General features: G+C 47.8%; 1 protein-coding gene across 2 annotated transcripts in view; it reads left to right on the top strand.

Annotated features, from left to right (window-relative positions):
* PIK3C2B (phosphatidylinositol-4-phosphate 3-kinase catalytic subunit type 2 beta) overlaps positions 1–15,228 on the top strand; it is a 66,202-nt gene that overhangs the window by 45,435 nt on the left and 5,539 nt on the right. For both annotated transcript variants that reach the window (XM_019711443.3, XM_019711444.3), the window contains 12 exons: positions 69–163; positions 621–801; positions 1,562–1,669; positions 2,319–2,411; positions 3,629–3,758; positions 4,568–4,704; positions 8,077–8,246; positions 9,061–9,217; positions 9,559–9,668; positions 10,573–10,774; positions 11,239–11,363; positions 12,427–12,544. In XM_019711443.3, the coding sequence (XP_019567002.3) occupies positions 69–163; positions 621–801; positions 1,562–1,669; positions 2,319–2,411; positions 3,629–3,758; positions 4,568–4,704; positions 8,077–8,246; positions 9,061–9,217; positions 9,559–9,668; positions 10,573–10,774; positions 11,239–11,363; positions 12,427–12,544 (1,626 nt within the window). The remainder of the gene's footprint in view (positions 1–68; positions 164–620; positions 802–1,561; positions 1,670–2,318; positions 2,412–3,628; positions 3,759–4,567; positions 4,705–8,076; positions 8,247–9,060; positions 9,218–9,558; positions 9,669–10,572; positions 10,775–11,238; positions 11,364–12,426; positions 12,545–15,228) is intronic.

A 15,228-nucleotide genomic window follows, 5' to 3' on the forward strand; every position in this document is an offset into this window, starting at 1 on the left:
GCAGGATTCGTGGTTGGTATAGATTACATGCGACCAATACCGCCTCATTGTCCATCTCTCTTAAACAGGCCCTAAAGTACGAGTGCTACCTGGACAGCCCCTTGGTGCGCTTCCTCCTAAAACGAGCGGTCTCTGACTTGAGAGTGACTCACTACTTCTTCTGGTAAAACTGTGTGCAGAAAGTGGGGAGACACGTGTCCTTTACTTGGGCTTGCTTGATCCCTAGGCGGGCAGGGTGGGGAGCTGAGCTGTCTGGGTTCCACCATGTTGTTGACTTACCATATGGCCTTGGGACAGCCCCTTAATATTTAGGGGGTCTCAGTCCACCCCTGTGTAGCATAGTGAGGATCTTCCCTGGCCCCCCTCCCCCCACCTCATCCACACACGGGAGAAGGAAAGGAGAAACGTGCTGAGCGGCTTTGAGCGCTACTTAAAGGCAGAGTGGGCACATTCTGGGATACGAATGAACATCCCTGTATAAGCTGTGTATACAGAGTCTATTTTCCCTCCCAAGTTTGGGGTGGGTTTTCCGGGGTTGGCGCTAAGTCTGAGCCTCCCCACACTCACACCCCTGCTGTGACCCCTTGAGTGTCCTGACTCCCCGGCTCGTTGCCCCGCAGGCTGCTGAAGGATGGCCTCAAGGACTCGCAGTTCAGCATTCGCTACCAGTACCTGCTGGCGGCCCTGCTGTGTTGCTGTGGCAAGGGGCTGAGAGAGGAGTTTAACCGCCAGTGCTGGCTGGTCAACACCCTGGCCAAGCTGGCACAGCAGGTCCGGGAGGCCGCTCCGTCTGCACGGCAGGTAAGTGGGAGAGGCTGCCTCTACCCATTTCTGGTCCCAGGCTTCTACAGCCAGTCATTAACTTCTTAGGCAGCCTGACCAGCAGGATGGCACTTGACTATCTCTGATTCAGGAGCTGGAAGAAGATGACTCTCCAACCTATAGGCCACAAGCTGAATACAGCCCACGGATATGTTAGGTCTGGCAAAGTATTAACATTTGATTTAACTTTTTTCCTCAAAGGCTAAGTAAGCACAGTTGTGTAAATTGTTCATTGCGCAAGATCACCCAGGGCAAGTGAGGGCTGAAATCCAGCCAGACTTTGTTCACTATGCTGTGAGCCATGGCTCAGGGCCGCTGCCACCCAGAGGACACCTTTATCTATTTGCACAAAGGTCCTGTATTAGACCAGCAGTGTGCCTGGTTGCTAACATTTAAAAATTGAGGGATTGTAAAGTCCAGATTGTTGACTTTTCTTGGCCACAGCCTGAGCAGCTTCTCCCCTGTGACATGCAGCCTGCCCTCGGCTCACTGGAGTCTCCTGTGAGCTGTTGTGTCATCACCTAGCCTCTTGAGGTGTTGGACTTTCTGCCCGTGCACTGTCCCAGGCTGGGGTAAGGGAGGGATGGTCTTCTTTTTTCATAGTCTCCTGGAGGTTGTCCACACTTCACAGGGCGTTGGTTATATACCACCCACTGCTGGGTGCCCACCTTGGGGAGAGACCTGGTTCTGAGTGGAGCTTATGGGCCTCTTACCTCACCCCTTCTCCTGTCTCTCTCAGGGGATCCTCCGCACAGGCCTGGAGGAGGTAAAACAGTTCTTTGCCCTCAATGGCTCCTGCCGCCTGCCGCTCAGCCCCAGTCTGCTGGTTAAGGGCATTGTGCCCAGGGTGAGTGACCCGTGGGTTTGGGGTTTGGGGCTCTCGGAGTGGGGAGGGCTCAGTGGAGGCGAGGTCCTCGCTGACTTGGTTACTGAGAGAGATGAGGATAAAAGGCATATTTGGGCCTCTCCCCAACCCTAATGTGTAGGGACTTTTGCCCAACAGCTGTGCAGGGTGGAGGAACTGGGTCGGGGCTGGATGAGTGTCTCTTGATGATGTTGGGTTGAAGTCGGGCTGGGGAAGCTGTTTTCTATTATTTATGCGCACTGTGTGCACCCAGCACCATTCTGAGTGCTGTGTGCTGGTTATTGCATTCCATCCTCATGACTTTTATGAAGTCACTACTGTTGGAAGCCCCATTTCAAAGAGGAGTAAACTGAGGTATAGGACACATGACTTACCAGAAATCATGCAACTAGTAAGTTGTATGCAGAATGAACTTAAGAGATGAGAGTTCACATGCTAGAGCTGAGGTCATAACAAACTGAACAGGGTGATGGCAATAGGGAGGGAAAAAAGGAATAAGGGCTCCTGAGAAAATCTAGAAGAAACCATGAGCAGGTGGACGAGCAGCAGCTTGACCCAAGGTCGACAGGCCTTTTTCCTTCATGGGTGTGGATCACCCTGACCCTCGTTACCTCTCTCTCTACTATGACAGGACTGTTCTTACTTCAACTCCAATGCAGTCCCCCTCAAGCTCTCCTTCCAGAATGTGGACCCGCTGGGTGAGAACATCCGAGTCATCTTCAAGGTGAGGACACTTCCCTCAAGACTGGAGGGATGGAGGTGGTAGGCAGGGGAGGAGGGAACCCAAGGGTGGGAGCAACAGGCCCAGGCCAGTTCTCTTCCTGCTATTCCATGCTGATATTTTAATATATGAAAGACCGCCAGGTGAAAAGGAACTAGGCTAATTTCTGCTCCAGAGGTTGGGACGTGTAGGGGGGCAACTGGCAGTTCAATATACAGAAGCGCTTTCTAGGAGGCAGAGCTACCCCAGCGGTGGAATGGATACGGTGGTGATCTGTGTGTTCCTGAGGGTTTTCAAGCAGAGGCTGAATGACTGGCAGTGATGTCAAAGAGGAAATTAATATGTCAGGTGCACGTTGGGCTAGTTGAACCATAAGGTCCTCCAACTGGTACCCAGGCTGCTGAGCAGTGAATGACAGTCTCAGGACATGTAATCCAGTGGGAGAGATGAAATGCAAATACATGATTTAGTAACTGATTTAGTAACTTATTTATTAATAAAGTTTAATGTAGCTCTGATTTTTTTTAATACATTTTTATTGGAACAGTGTGTTTCTCCAGGGCCCATCAGCTCTAAGTAGTTGTCCTTCAATCTAGTTGTGGAGGGTGCAGCTCAGCTCCAAGTCCAGTCGCCGTTTTCAATCTTTAGTTGCAGGGGGGGCGCAGCCCACCATCCCATGCGGGAATTGAACCCGCAAGCTTGTTGTTGAGAGTTCGCACTCTAACCAACTGAGCCATCAGGCCAGCCCTCCGAAAGCTCTGCAGCAGCTCATTTTCTTCAATCTAGTTGTAGAGGGCGCAGCTCACCGGCCCATGTGGGGATCGAACCGGCAACCCTGTTGTTCAGAGCTTACGCTCTAACCAACTGAGCCATCCGGCCGCCCCTAGTAACTTATTTTTTATATATATTTGCTGTGTGTAAGTTCTGAATCCAAGGCATAAACATTCAAGTTTTCAAAGGGCGTAATGGTCAGGAGGGCTGCATGAAGAAGGGGAACCTGACTGCAGTTCTGATGAGGACGTAGGGTTGGGGAAGAGCCAGAACACCGCATGGCCCAGCTCTGGTGGTTTGACCTCGTGTGAGCTGAGTGGACAGGGCAGAGGTGGACAGCTGGGCAGCCCCTCCCTGTCACTGTAGTTCAGGTCCTCCCGGGAGATCTGGGAGGGCCCGGGAGCCGGAGAGGCGATGGAGGTGGTTCTGGTCCTCTCTCCTGCCTGCAGTGCGGGGACGACCTTCGCCAGGACATGCTCACCCTGCAGATGATTCGCATCATGAGTAAGATCTGGGTCCAGGAGGGGCTGGACATGCGCATGGTGATTTTCCGCTGCTTCTCCACGGGCAGGGGCAGAGGTCAGTTGGCAGTGGGTGGGGGTGTGAGGGGGCGGGCGGTCGGGATGCCCTTTGCTTCTTGTCCTTTTGCCCAGTCCCGATATAAACTGTGTGCTTCTCCAGAAACATGGAAAGGGTAAGATGGTTTTATTAGAAGCTGTGGAGTGATATAAAAAAAGAAGGTGGGGGAGAGAGACTTATTAAATAAAACAGAACAACCAAACACTCTGTGGACTTTAGATCCTGATTCAACCAAACCAATTGTAAAAAGATAGATTTTGAGGCAATTGGGGAATAGATAAATATGGACTGGGTTGGATGACATGAGATGAAAGAATGATTGTTAATTTTTTGGATGTGATAATGACATGGTGGTTATGTCCTTGTTAGTTGTACTTGAAACATTTATGACTGAAATGACATGTCTGGGATTTGCTTTAAAATACTCCAGCCAGGAGGGAAACGCAGTGTTGGGTGAGTGCAATAGATTAAACAAGATTAGCAAAGTGTTGATAATTTTTGAAACTGGGCAGTAGTTGTGTGTGAGTTCATGATCCGTTTCTTTATTCTTACATGTATTTGAAAATTCCCAGAGTAAAAGTTAAAAGCAAAAAAGGAGCAGCAGCTGTGACTGAATGGGAGAGACCAGAGTCACTGGAATGTGAGACGTAGGGAATGACGTCCTTTCCACCATTACTCGCTCCCCTTCTCATCAGGCTTGGTCCAAATGCCCCCCAGTGGAATTTACAGAGAAGCATCCAGCAAAGTGCTGTAGTCCCCCCCACAGCCCCTTTTCTCTGCCTTGGAGAATGACCAGTGCCCCCTCGCAGGGATGGTGGAGATGATCCCGAACGCCGAGACCCTGCGCAAGATCCAGGTGGAACATGGGGTGACCGGCTCCTTCAAGGACCGGCCCCTGGCCGACTGGCTGCAGAAGCACAACCCTGGGGAGGATGAGTACGAGAAGGTAGGACTGGGGGTTGGGGGCGGGTGTGTGCCTGACTCTGGCCATTGCTGTGTTACCATGACGCCTGCACATGCTCAGAGGAGACCGCTCAGCTGTGTTGGGGGGAAACAGGCTTTCTGGGCTGACTGGTGTCTCCAGATGTCTAGGGTGGGTCCAATGACTGGTAAGCTGACAGGAAATCCCTTGTATCCAACTGGGAAACCTTCATTGAGTTCCCCTGGCAGATTGAATTTTGGAGGAGAGGGGCCAACTTTTGAGAACCTACCTGTATTTCTCCTAACTGTGGCTCCTGTTCAGTTCTCCTGTGCCCTCCGAGGGGTCCCATAGTGCTTTGTAGAACAAAAGTTAGTTGGAAGAGAAAGAAAGAAAAGAAGGCTGACCTGTTTCTCAGGTGCAGCTTTACTGGATGGTAAGGCCTTGGTGGACTGCTGTGGTTCATGGTTGGTCCATAGTTTCATGGCTCTAGTCTCAGGTTAATTAAGTTTAGGGGAGGGAACAAGTCAGAATAACCAAACTCATAAGAGACTGACTATAAGACAGAATGCTAATTTATATAATTTAACTTCCAAGGGGATCCAAATACTAATTTATATTGATCAATGAACTTTATTCCTGAGGGAATACCTACATGGATAAATTATAATGTTGTTTAGTGAACATATAATTAGATAACCTTAAATGGCCTTAAACATTAACGTTCCTCAGGGTTTAATTCCTGACCTTGCTATACTCTTTGTATTCTTCTTGTGCCAGCTTATTATCACTTTTTACTTTAACTACCACCCATATGCTGATGCCTTTCCAAGCCCTTCCCTCTTCCCTTCCTCGAGCTGTACACTCTGTCACCACCTGCTTAGTGGACATCTCACCTGTGTTTTACCCAAACCTTAACTCAGTACAGGCAAAACCCAGCTTTCTGTCTCTCCTGCTTTTGAAACCTGCTTTTTGTGTGTTTTCTCTCAGTAAATGGTATGACTCGCACCCAAGCCAGAGCCATGGGTGTCCTGATGCTGCCTCTGCGCCCCCCCCCCCACCAAGCCCTGCTGATTCTTCTTCCCAAATAACTCTCAATCCTGTCCTTTTCTTCCCATTTCTTTCAACTCTTTGCTGTCAGTTCCTGAACCACTGCATGCCTCTCCTCCTTTCACTACTATTCTCTACTTGATTTCTGAGGTTTGTTTGTTTGTTTGTTTGTTTGTATTTTAATAAAGTGCAAACCTGCTTATGCTACTCCTTTGCTCTAAGTTCTTCAAAGGCTCCCTATGTCCTAAAAGTCCAATATCCATAGCACTGAACACAAAGCCTTTTGTAATCCAGCCCTGCCTACCCTGCCCCCAGTCTCACCCCCCACACCTCCCCATCTTATGATAATTTGTGCTCTAGCTTAGGGGGCTACTTGCATTTCCTCAATACTTTTAGAGGATAGTGATCCCTTCCCCATCCCCCAAAACCCACCCCTTCTCTGTTGCAAATTTCAAGGTCCTCTACCCTTGGAGAGGAGTAATAGGGATTCTTTTCTCCCTCCCACCTACCCGTGTACTGTATCTACTAACATGTGTTTTTCAAGTATTAAACAGCCACCATGCACTGCGCTGCAACTATGGCTACTCCAATGTAATCAAAAGTCATAATAAATATGACAGAAGTACGTACAAGAATACACACACAGAAAACTAACTCTGTATCTTAACGTTTAATATCAAGTGTTTCAAAGCTAGTTTCTCAGTCCTTCTGGCCTTCCTGCTAAAATAACGTTGGTAGTGTCTTATGATGACTTCCAGTATGAAAGAACTAGAGACATTTGGCTCTTGGCCACTTACTCAGCAAAAGAGAGTTCCCCATATCTTACAAGTGAAACCCCTTCCATCAGGAGAGCTCCCCTTGTTCGGTGAGACTTACACCCTGCATAACTTAGGTGATGGGACTTTAGTTATGTGCCAATAGCCACACAGCTGTTTGTGAGTCAAAATAGGATGCATTTCAGGTAGAAAGAATATCTGTGGCAGGAGGGCAAGTTGTTGGAGGTGAAGGTCAAGATGCAGTTGATGTGCTCTACTCCTTATTGAGTGGTTTCCTTTCATTCATGTATTTCCCTTGCATAGAAATAGTCTTTCTTTCAGAAGGTGTATTCTGTAACTTCTTTATAAACTTGCTGTTCTTAGTTTCCTATGGATTAGTCATCTGGTTTAATTCGACAAGTACGTGGGAGGTTGCTGTGTGTCGCTAGTTTTGAAACCGGCCATGTGGAACAGACAGGAAGCTGCTGGGAGATGAGATCCCTAGCCCCTGGGGGAGTGAAAAGACGAAGCCCTGACTGAATGGCAGTGGGGCTGTGGGGCTGTGGGGGCTCAGTGGGGGCGGAGTCAGTGAGAGCTGGGGAGATCTGGAAAAGGTGTGGGACTCCGGGAAGGCACATGAAGGATGGGTGGAAATTTGCAGAGGGAGGTAGGGAGGACACACATTCCCTATCTGGGAAGCTGTCTCCCTTTCCCAATTTCGTACATTCCTGGTTGTCTATAACAATTGTTGCCCTCTGCTGATGAGTGTTTCTTGAATTCTTGGGAATTCTATAAACCTCACAAAGAGGATTTAGAGGGTGAAAGGTGTCCATTTGCTTATTCCATGTATTTTTACTTCCTGGAAAGCCAGATAAGGGGATAGGCATTGACCAGATAAAATAAGGTGTATCCAATCCCTTCCCTCCTCCCCTCCTGCTTTAAAATGAAAAATATCTCTAACACATTAAGATATCCAACTAGCGATGTCTGGTTTTCAAGTGTAAAATACCCGTAGAAGTGTTAAGCTGCCTCAGCTCTTCTTCAGAGTGAAGTGACTTTAATGAGGTTAGCATTTAGCCATTACTAAGAGCACTGGGGTGGGAGTTGTATTTGGGTCAGGGAGAAGGATGGAAGAATTCTGAGCAAGGTCAGGAAGGGACCCTTAAGTCAACTGCCTCAGTGTGTGCTTGAGTTAAGACTGTCACAGCCAGTTGGGAAAGTTGTACATGTCAGTCTTCCTGTCTATTAAGGCCTCTTCATCCTGCGCTGGTCAAGTCTGGGCTCTGGATGGTTTGTCTTTCCAACCATGCTCCCTGGGAGACAGAAAGGTACAGAGGAAGATGAATTTCAGATAAAGTGGTGGAATATTTGTGGAAGCCTTGCATCTTGTCATGCTCCATAAGATATAAGAACCTTTTCTGTGTGCATCAGTGTGTACGTTAGTATGTGATGAAGGCTGAACAGGCAGATGTGAAGTGTTGTTGGGACTCGTGAGAGAGACCAGAGCTGGTGGAATTCAGTCTGGCTGTGGCCCTTGGAGTCTTTTTAAGCCAGCTTTGTGTCCTCTTTTACCTGCTGCTTTCCCTCCTCCCAGGCCGTGGAGAACTTCATCTATTCCTGTGCTGGCTGCTGTGTGGCCACTTACGTCTTAGGCATCTGTGACCGACACAATGACAACATCATGCTGAAGACGACTGGCCACATGTTCCACATAGATTTTGGCCGCTTCCTGGGCCACGCCCAGATGTTTGGCAATATCAAGCGGTAAGTGGTCCTAAGCGGTCTCCTGAAGCCAGCATATGTGTGTAAGGCAGGGGGTGGTCAGCAGAAGTGGTTCAGAGCTGGGACACAAACCCATAATGGGAGGGGCTGCGCTTCAGAGCATGGTCCCCGGGCTGAGCAACTCTGGAGAAGAGAACACTGATTAAGAGATCGAACTTGGGCCGCCCGGTGGCTCAGGCGGTTAGAGCTCCGTGCTCCTAACTCCAAAGGCTGCGGTTCGATTCCCACATGGGCCAGTGGGCTCTCAACCACAAGGTTGCCAGTTCGATTCCTCGAGTCCCGCAAGGGATGGTGGGCTGCACCCCCTGCAACTAACAACGGCAACTGGACCTGGTGAGCTGCGCCCTCCACAACTAAGATTGAAAGGACAACAACTTGACTTGGAAAAAAGTCCTGGAAGTACACACTGTTCCCCAATAAAGTCCTGTTCTCCTTCTCCAACAAAATCTTAAAAAAAAAAAAAAAAAGAGAGATTAAACTTGCAGGGCCTTGCAGAAGAAAGCAGGGACCAGCTTTTCTCCCCCTGCTGAGGACTGAGCAAAGGGAAATGAGCCCAAACCACAGTAAAGGGAATACAATTACATAGCCAGGAAAAAAATCTTTCTAGCTCGCAGACAAGGAACCAATGAGGGCTATCTCTGGGGACCTTTTAGGATTAAGGTAGGAAAAGAAAACAAAAAAGAGAGAGCCCCATCTATCCAGGTCCACACAGGTGATGAAGGGTGAGGGAAATCATCATCCCCTGAGACAGCCTGCAAGGTATTGACTGTCTGCCTATGTGTTCCCCTTGGCCCAGGGACCGTGCCCCCTTTGTCTTCACCTCGGACATGGCGTATGTCATCAACGGGGGTGACAAGCCTTCCAGCCGCTTCCATGATTTTGTTGACCTTTGCTGCCAAGCCTACAACCTCATTCGCAAGCACACCCACCTCTTCCTCAACCTTCTGGGCCTGGTGAGGAGCTCCATCCCCTTCTGAACCCTTCCTTCTCATTATCTGGCACCATCTTTAAGACTCCCCTGTCTTGTTTCCAAGGATTCCTGGAGACCTACTTCTCTGAGCTCTAGATAAAGGCAGGGCCTAGAATCCTGGGGACAATGGTGTCTGTGCAGGTGTGTGACTTCCTGCTCCAGCCCCTCCATTCCTGTGGCCCTCCAGCCACTGCCCACAGCATCTGTCTACCACCCTCTAGGAAGGTTAGGGAGCATAGTTGTAGAAGAGCTTGCCTGATGGTGGGGAAAAAGCAAGACATCCTGGTTGTTACAGGTGCCCTCTCTCCTCCTTTGCTCTCCTAGATGTTGTCCTGTGGGATCCCTGAGCTCTCAGACCTGGAGGACCTCAAGTATGTGTATGACGCCCTGAGGCCTCAGGACACAGAGGCCAATGCCACCACCTACTTTACTAGGTAACACGCTGCGCATAAAATGTGCTGCCCAAACTGAGTATTTAATTTCCAGGCTGCCTGCTGGGGAGGAGCGGGGCTAGGGAAATGGGAAATGGTTAGCTCAGGTGGCACGGCCAAGAGGTGACAAAGTGGCTCTACTGCCCCAACTTTGCCTCTGACTTAGGTAAATCACTTCGCTTCTCTCAGACTCAGTTTCCATCTGCTCTTTGTTTATAGTGGTATTGTAATCTGTTCTTATTTGCATTCTCACCAGGTCTTGGTCAAAGACTTTGTTTATGGGGTAAATACGGTTTCTAATAGTTTTTAGTTCTCTGGATCAGAACCTTCCTTCCCCCTTACCAAGACATAAATTCCACAGTTCCATTTTCCTGTGTTTGATGTTTTTGGGCACACTAAAACGTTTATGAAAGCAGGGAGGGGTCCATGGTTTCCCTGGGCAGATGATGTCTCCTCGTTATTCTGCACTCCTTTTGGAACGTAGTGAGCACCGTGTTTCCTGTTGGTCTATCAGAGAACCGGTCCTTTTGAACTGGAATCTATAGATTAAAGGTGCTTGGTGAAGTTGCTTGCTACTGAACTTTCAAATTCAGTTTGACAATATTCAGATGTTTACATGGTGACCCTAGGTGGAGTCCCTAATTCCTTCCTACCCGGGTTGAACTGTCTTTGGCGTAGGAGGGCGGCAAGTAGAGATAGGACTCCCCGCTTCACATGAATAAATTGCATGAGGATAATTATGTGCTAGTCATGTGCCCTGTGAGGATATTACACAGGGAATATTATTTGATCTGAGCTAAGTGTTAGTCTCAGGTGTCAGGGGATATTCCTTGAGATAGTCTGTCCAGACAGTGGGGACTTGGGTCTATGGTGACATCCTTCTCTTTTCATCCTCTTGCACCAACAGGTTGATTGAATCCAGCCTGGGCAGTGTAGCCACAAAGCTCAATTTTTTCATCCATAACCTGGCTCAGATGAAGTTCACGGGCTCAGATGACCGGTTGACCCTTTCCTTTGCCCCCCGCACATACACTCTCCAGCGCTCTGGCCGCCTTAGTGATGTCTTTGTCTGCCGCCAGGAGAAGGTCTTCCATCCCAACAAGGCCTACGTGAGCGTCTTCTCCAATCTGACCCTCTCTTGCTCCTCAGTGCTCCCAGCTTACTGGGTTCTGTTTCTTCACATCCACACAGTGGGCACTGGAGTGGACTGAGTATTCTGTGTTGGGAAGAGTCACAGAGCACTTCCCTCTCCCTTGCCCAAGTGGCCTGCCTGGAATCAGGGAGCTGAATTGGATGGTTACTCTTAATCAAGAGTCTTGTGAAACATGTGCAGGAAATCTTTGCTTTGGATTCCTGCATAAATGTATATGCATATCATCTGCCTCTCCATTGGAGATACTTTTGCCCTCTTCCTTCTGGAGAGTGTATCCCCCTACCACACACACACACACACACACACACACACACACACACACACTCTGTCTCTCTCTCTCTCTCTTCAGTTTTCTTGCCTACCTCCTTCATTGGGTGCGGAGGGCTTGGCAGGTATTCTCTAAGACTTGAACCTTTGCAGATTTATGTGGTAAAGGTGATGCGAGAGAATGCTCACGAGGCCACTTACATCCAGCGGACGTTTGAGGAATTCCAGGAGTTACACAACAAGCTGCGACTGCTCTTCCCTTCTTCCCTCCTGCCCAGGTAGCTGCCCCCTCTGCTCTCTGCCCGAAGGACACTGGGGAGGGAGACTGGATGGGGAGTGGACAGGATCGCAGGAGCGAGAAACTCTTCTTTTAAAGATGAACAGTAGGTCCTTGGTTTTCTTGGCGTGGTAATGCGTTTGGTAACAAGGGCTGCCCCTGCTGGCCAAGCTCTCCTGACGCGCTCACGAAGTTTCACTCCAGCCTTGAAAATAAGCTGGGCCCACCGGCCAGAAGCAAAGCAAACTGGGTCTAAAGGCAGGGTATTTACTAAATGTGAAGATGTTTCAAAGTTTCTTATCTTTTAAAGAGTAAAAATAGTTTTCAAACAGATAAACAAAAGGTAGTGTATACATGCATACATACATACATACATACAACCTTAAAAAGGAAGGCTATCCTGTCATATGGCTGAACCTTGAGGACATTAAGCTAAGGGAAATAAGCCAGTGACAAACAAGACAAGTACTGTATGATATTCCTCTTATATTAAGTACTTAGAGTAGCAAAATTCATACAGACAAAAGTAAAGTGGTGGTTTCCAGGGTCTGGGGAGACGGGGGAATAGGGAGTTGTTTAATGGGTACAGACTTTCAGTTCTGCAAGATGAAAAGAGTCCTGGAGATGGGCAGTAGTGATGGTTGCACAACAATGTGAATGTACTTAATGAAACTGAACTGTACACTTAAAAATTGTTAAGCTGGTCAATTTTGTTAAGTGTATTTCACCACAATTTAAAAAACAAAATGATTTTTCAAACAATTTTTACCTTGATGGAGAAAACTGGGGCCTCTAAAGCCCCCGAGGCACTTCTGGGGACTCAGGACTCTCCCCAACAGTTTGGTTTTCTTATCTGGGGTCCTTGGAACTGTCCAAGTGTATCCTTTGCACGGACCTGGGAGCTGTGGGAGGAATGGAGCATGTTGGGGGTGGTCCCTGGGAGGGGAGGCTGGTGAGAAATGTGGGTCAGGTGACTGAAAATGCAAATGAAATGTGACAAAACCCGGGTGACTCTTAAGTTTCTTTCCCTATCTTTCCCCGTCATGGCCCACCTGCCTCCCCAGCTTCCCCAGTCGCTTCATGATTGGCCGCCCTAGAGGAGACGCAGGGGCTGAGCGGCGGAGAGAGGAGTTAAACAGCTACATCTGGCGCTTGATCCATGCCATCCCAGAGGTGGCCGAGGTGGGTGAGCTGTCCTCTGGTCCTGGTGGTTCCAGGCACTGCTGTGGGGTATGAGGGATGCTGCAGAAGGGGGAGCCCGCAGGCAATCAGGGAGGACACTGGGCTCTTCTGACAAGCACCTTACATCCATCATAGGTGGGAACAGAACAGTTCCCAATCGCTAGAGCAGCCACCTGCAAACTGACTGCAGAGGAGGTGGGGGAGGTGGAGGGGACCGGGTTGTGGCTCAGCCTCAGGGTCAGGCATAGAAACGCAGTGAAAAGAATGCAGCGGGCATGCAGGTAGGGGTCAGATGCCATCCCAGAGGGCTTGGTTCTGATCTGGAACCTGAAGAATGAATGAGTTCCTGAGGAAAAGGAGTTTTTTTTAGTAGGTTGAGTGTATCTGTTACTAGACTGAACCGGGTCCAATGCTCAGTAGTTGCCGGCCAAAAGACAACTCGGAGATGATTTTATGAGAAAGAACTTTATGGGAGCCATCAAACAAGGACACACCGGGATCATTCCCAGGGCAGTGTGTCCCCAAACAAAGCATCCAGTCCATCTTTATTAGGGGAAATCATGCATGAATATCAAGATAGATTTTGTCATTGCATCTATAGGAGGGGACATCCTAGTGTATGTGCAGTCAAGGAACATGGTGATACCTACATCCCATGTTCAAAAATGGGAGAAAAATCTCTGCACCTGGGTGGAGATTTTAGTATAATAGTGAGGAAAGTTCAGGAGGAGGAGGTCACTGACGGTCCCTTCAGGCTGCTGTAGCTGGTCTCACCCCCCTGGTCCTGCAAAACATCTTGGGCTTGTTCCTGAGAAACCATTCTCGCGGTCATCAGTGTGAAGGGTAGCATAGGTGTAGCTAAACATCTGATCAAGTCTTGGTCTTTCTGTGAAACTTAGCAAATGACAAGATAGCGTTACACAAACCTTACAGATTTTAGAGTGATCTAAGTGGGGTTACAGGTTAATCGAGGCAAAGTTATAAACTCTAAACAAAGATTTGATGAGACAAAGAAAGAGTTAACAGGAGCGGGCTTGTGAGCTGGCAGGATGGGCCAGGCACCGAGTTAACAGGAGTGAGCCTGTGTGTTAGCAGGACCAAGCTTAAAAATTAACCGCTTGGCTCTGAATCCCCTGGCCAGCACCTTACATCCATCACAGGAGGGGACAGAACAGTTCCCAGGAGAAGACAATTGTAATTGCAGCCCCCCTGCAAGCTGATAAGCACCCTACATCCTGCTTAGGAAAACATAAAACTTGAGCTAAACAGAAAACTGGTGCGGCTTTGCCTTCAGCAGACTCTGCCCTGACAAACTCCTTCTGCTAGTATTTCTCTTACTCCTGTCTCAGCAGCTCTCTCTATCAGACTGTCCTGGCAAAACTCTTTTTTCCAGTTCCCAGCAGAACTCTCTCTCTGCCTGACTTTAAAAAAAATCTTTTCTCGCTCTTGTAGAGTCTTGTGAATGCTTCCACATTCTGCGAATGGCTAGGGGTTAATTCTACGCCAGTACAATGTTAACTCATGCCAGGTTACCTGCTAGGCCACATGTGTCGGTTAGGTCACATAGCCACTGTTAACCAACACAAATTCAACCAAGTAAATTCAAGGATGGGGCAGCATCCCACCTAGTAAGCAGAGAGGTATTTTGAGAAATTGTACAGAGTGGAAGGTTTTTCTAGGCAGAAACTGGGCGGGACATGGAAGTCATTAGCAAAAAACAAGGAAGGGCCACAGGGGTCTTACCTGGCAGATTATCTCACTAGTGTTGACCAGGAAATTCCAGACCAGTTTAAGGTCACATTCCTGGGAGGGGCTGAAAATGCACTTGACTTGGTTTGTTGTCCTGCTGTTTCTTTTTCTTAACACCACCTGGATTTTTTTAAAAAACAAATGGTAATATAATTTGGTATTATAATGGGCATAGAAAAATAGTCGTCAGGAGTCCCATCACCCGAACAGATCATCTAGCTCTATTTCCATATTTCCTTCCTGTTTGTCCATATGCAAATGTGACTTACAGTTTTATAGGGGTCATAGCTTAAATGTAATTCAATACTCTGCTTTTTTCACTTAGCATTTATAGTAAGCATAACTTTAAATATCTGTGCCAAATTAATGCATCCATAGTCTCCTTAACTATTCGCTTCTTGAAAGATATTTAGATTTTGTCCATTTTTCCCCCTACTATTAATGCTTCAGTGGGTATATTCACACATGTTAGTTTGGGTTTTTGTTTTCCCTAGTTACTTAGGAAACAGTCTGCAGAGTAGGATTCGCGATCTTTGTCCAAGGCTGGCTCAGGCATTTCTTTGCTAAGGGGGGTTGTGGGGGGGAAGGGGTGTAGAAAAGACTTTATTTGACCTGAAATGACCTAGTTTTATTTGTTTTTTTTCTTTTTAAAAAGGACTTTATTATGAGAAATTTCAAACATACAGAAAAATAGAGAAACAGCATGAGTGCCTATATAGATCTGTCACCTAAACAGTTAATATTTTGCCATATTTGCTTCATGTATTTTTGTATGAAGTATTTTAAAGTAAATCACAGATATCATAACATTCTACCCCTAAATACTCACTATGCATTTCTAAAAAATAAGGACATATTCTTACATAACTACAGTGTCATTATATCATCCAATACATAGCCCATATTCAAAAATTTCCTCTCATCCCCCAAATTCT

This window comes from Rhinolophus sinicus, chromosome 11 (assembly GCF_057876585.1).
Source record: "Rhinolophus sinicus isolate RSI-liver-muscle chromosome 11, RSI-T2T, whole genome shotgun sequence".
In the NCBI taxonomy this organism is placed as follows: domain Eukaryota; kingdom Metazoa; phylum Chordata; class Mammalia; order Chiroptera; family Rhinolophidae; genus Rhinolophus; species Rhinolophus sinicus.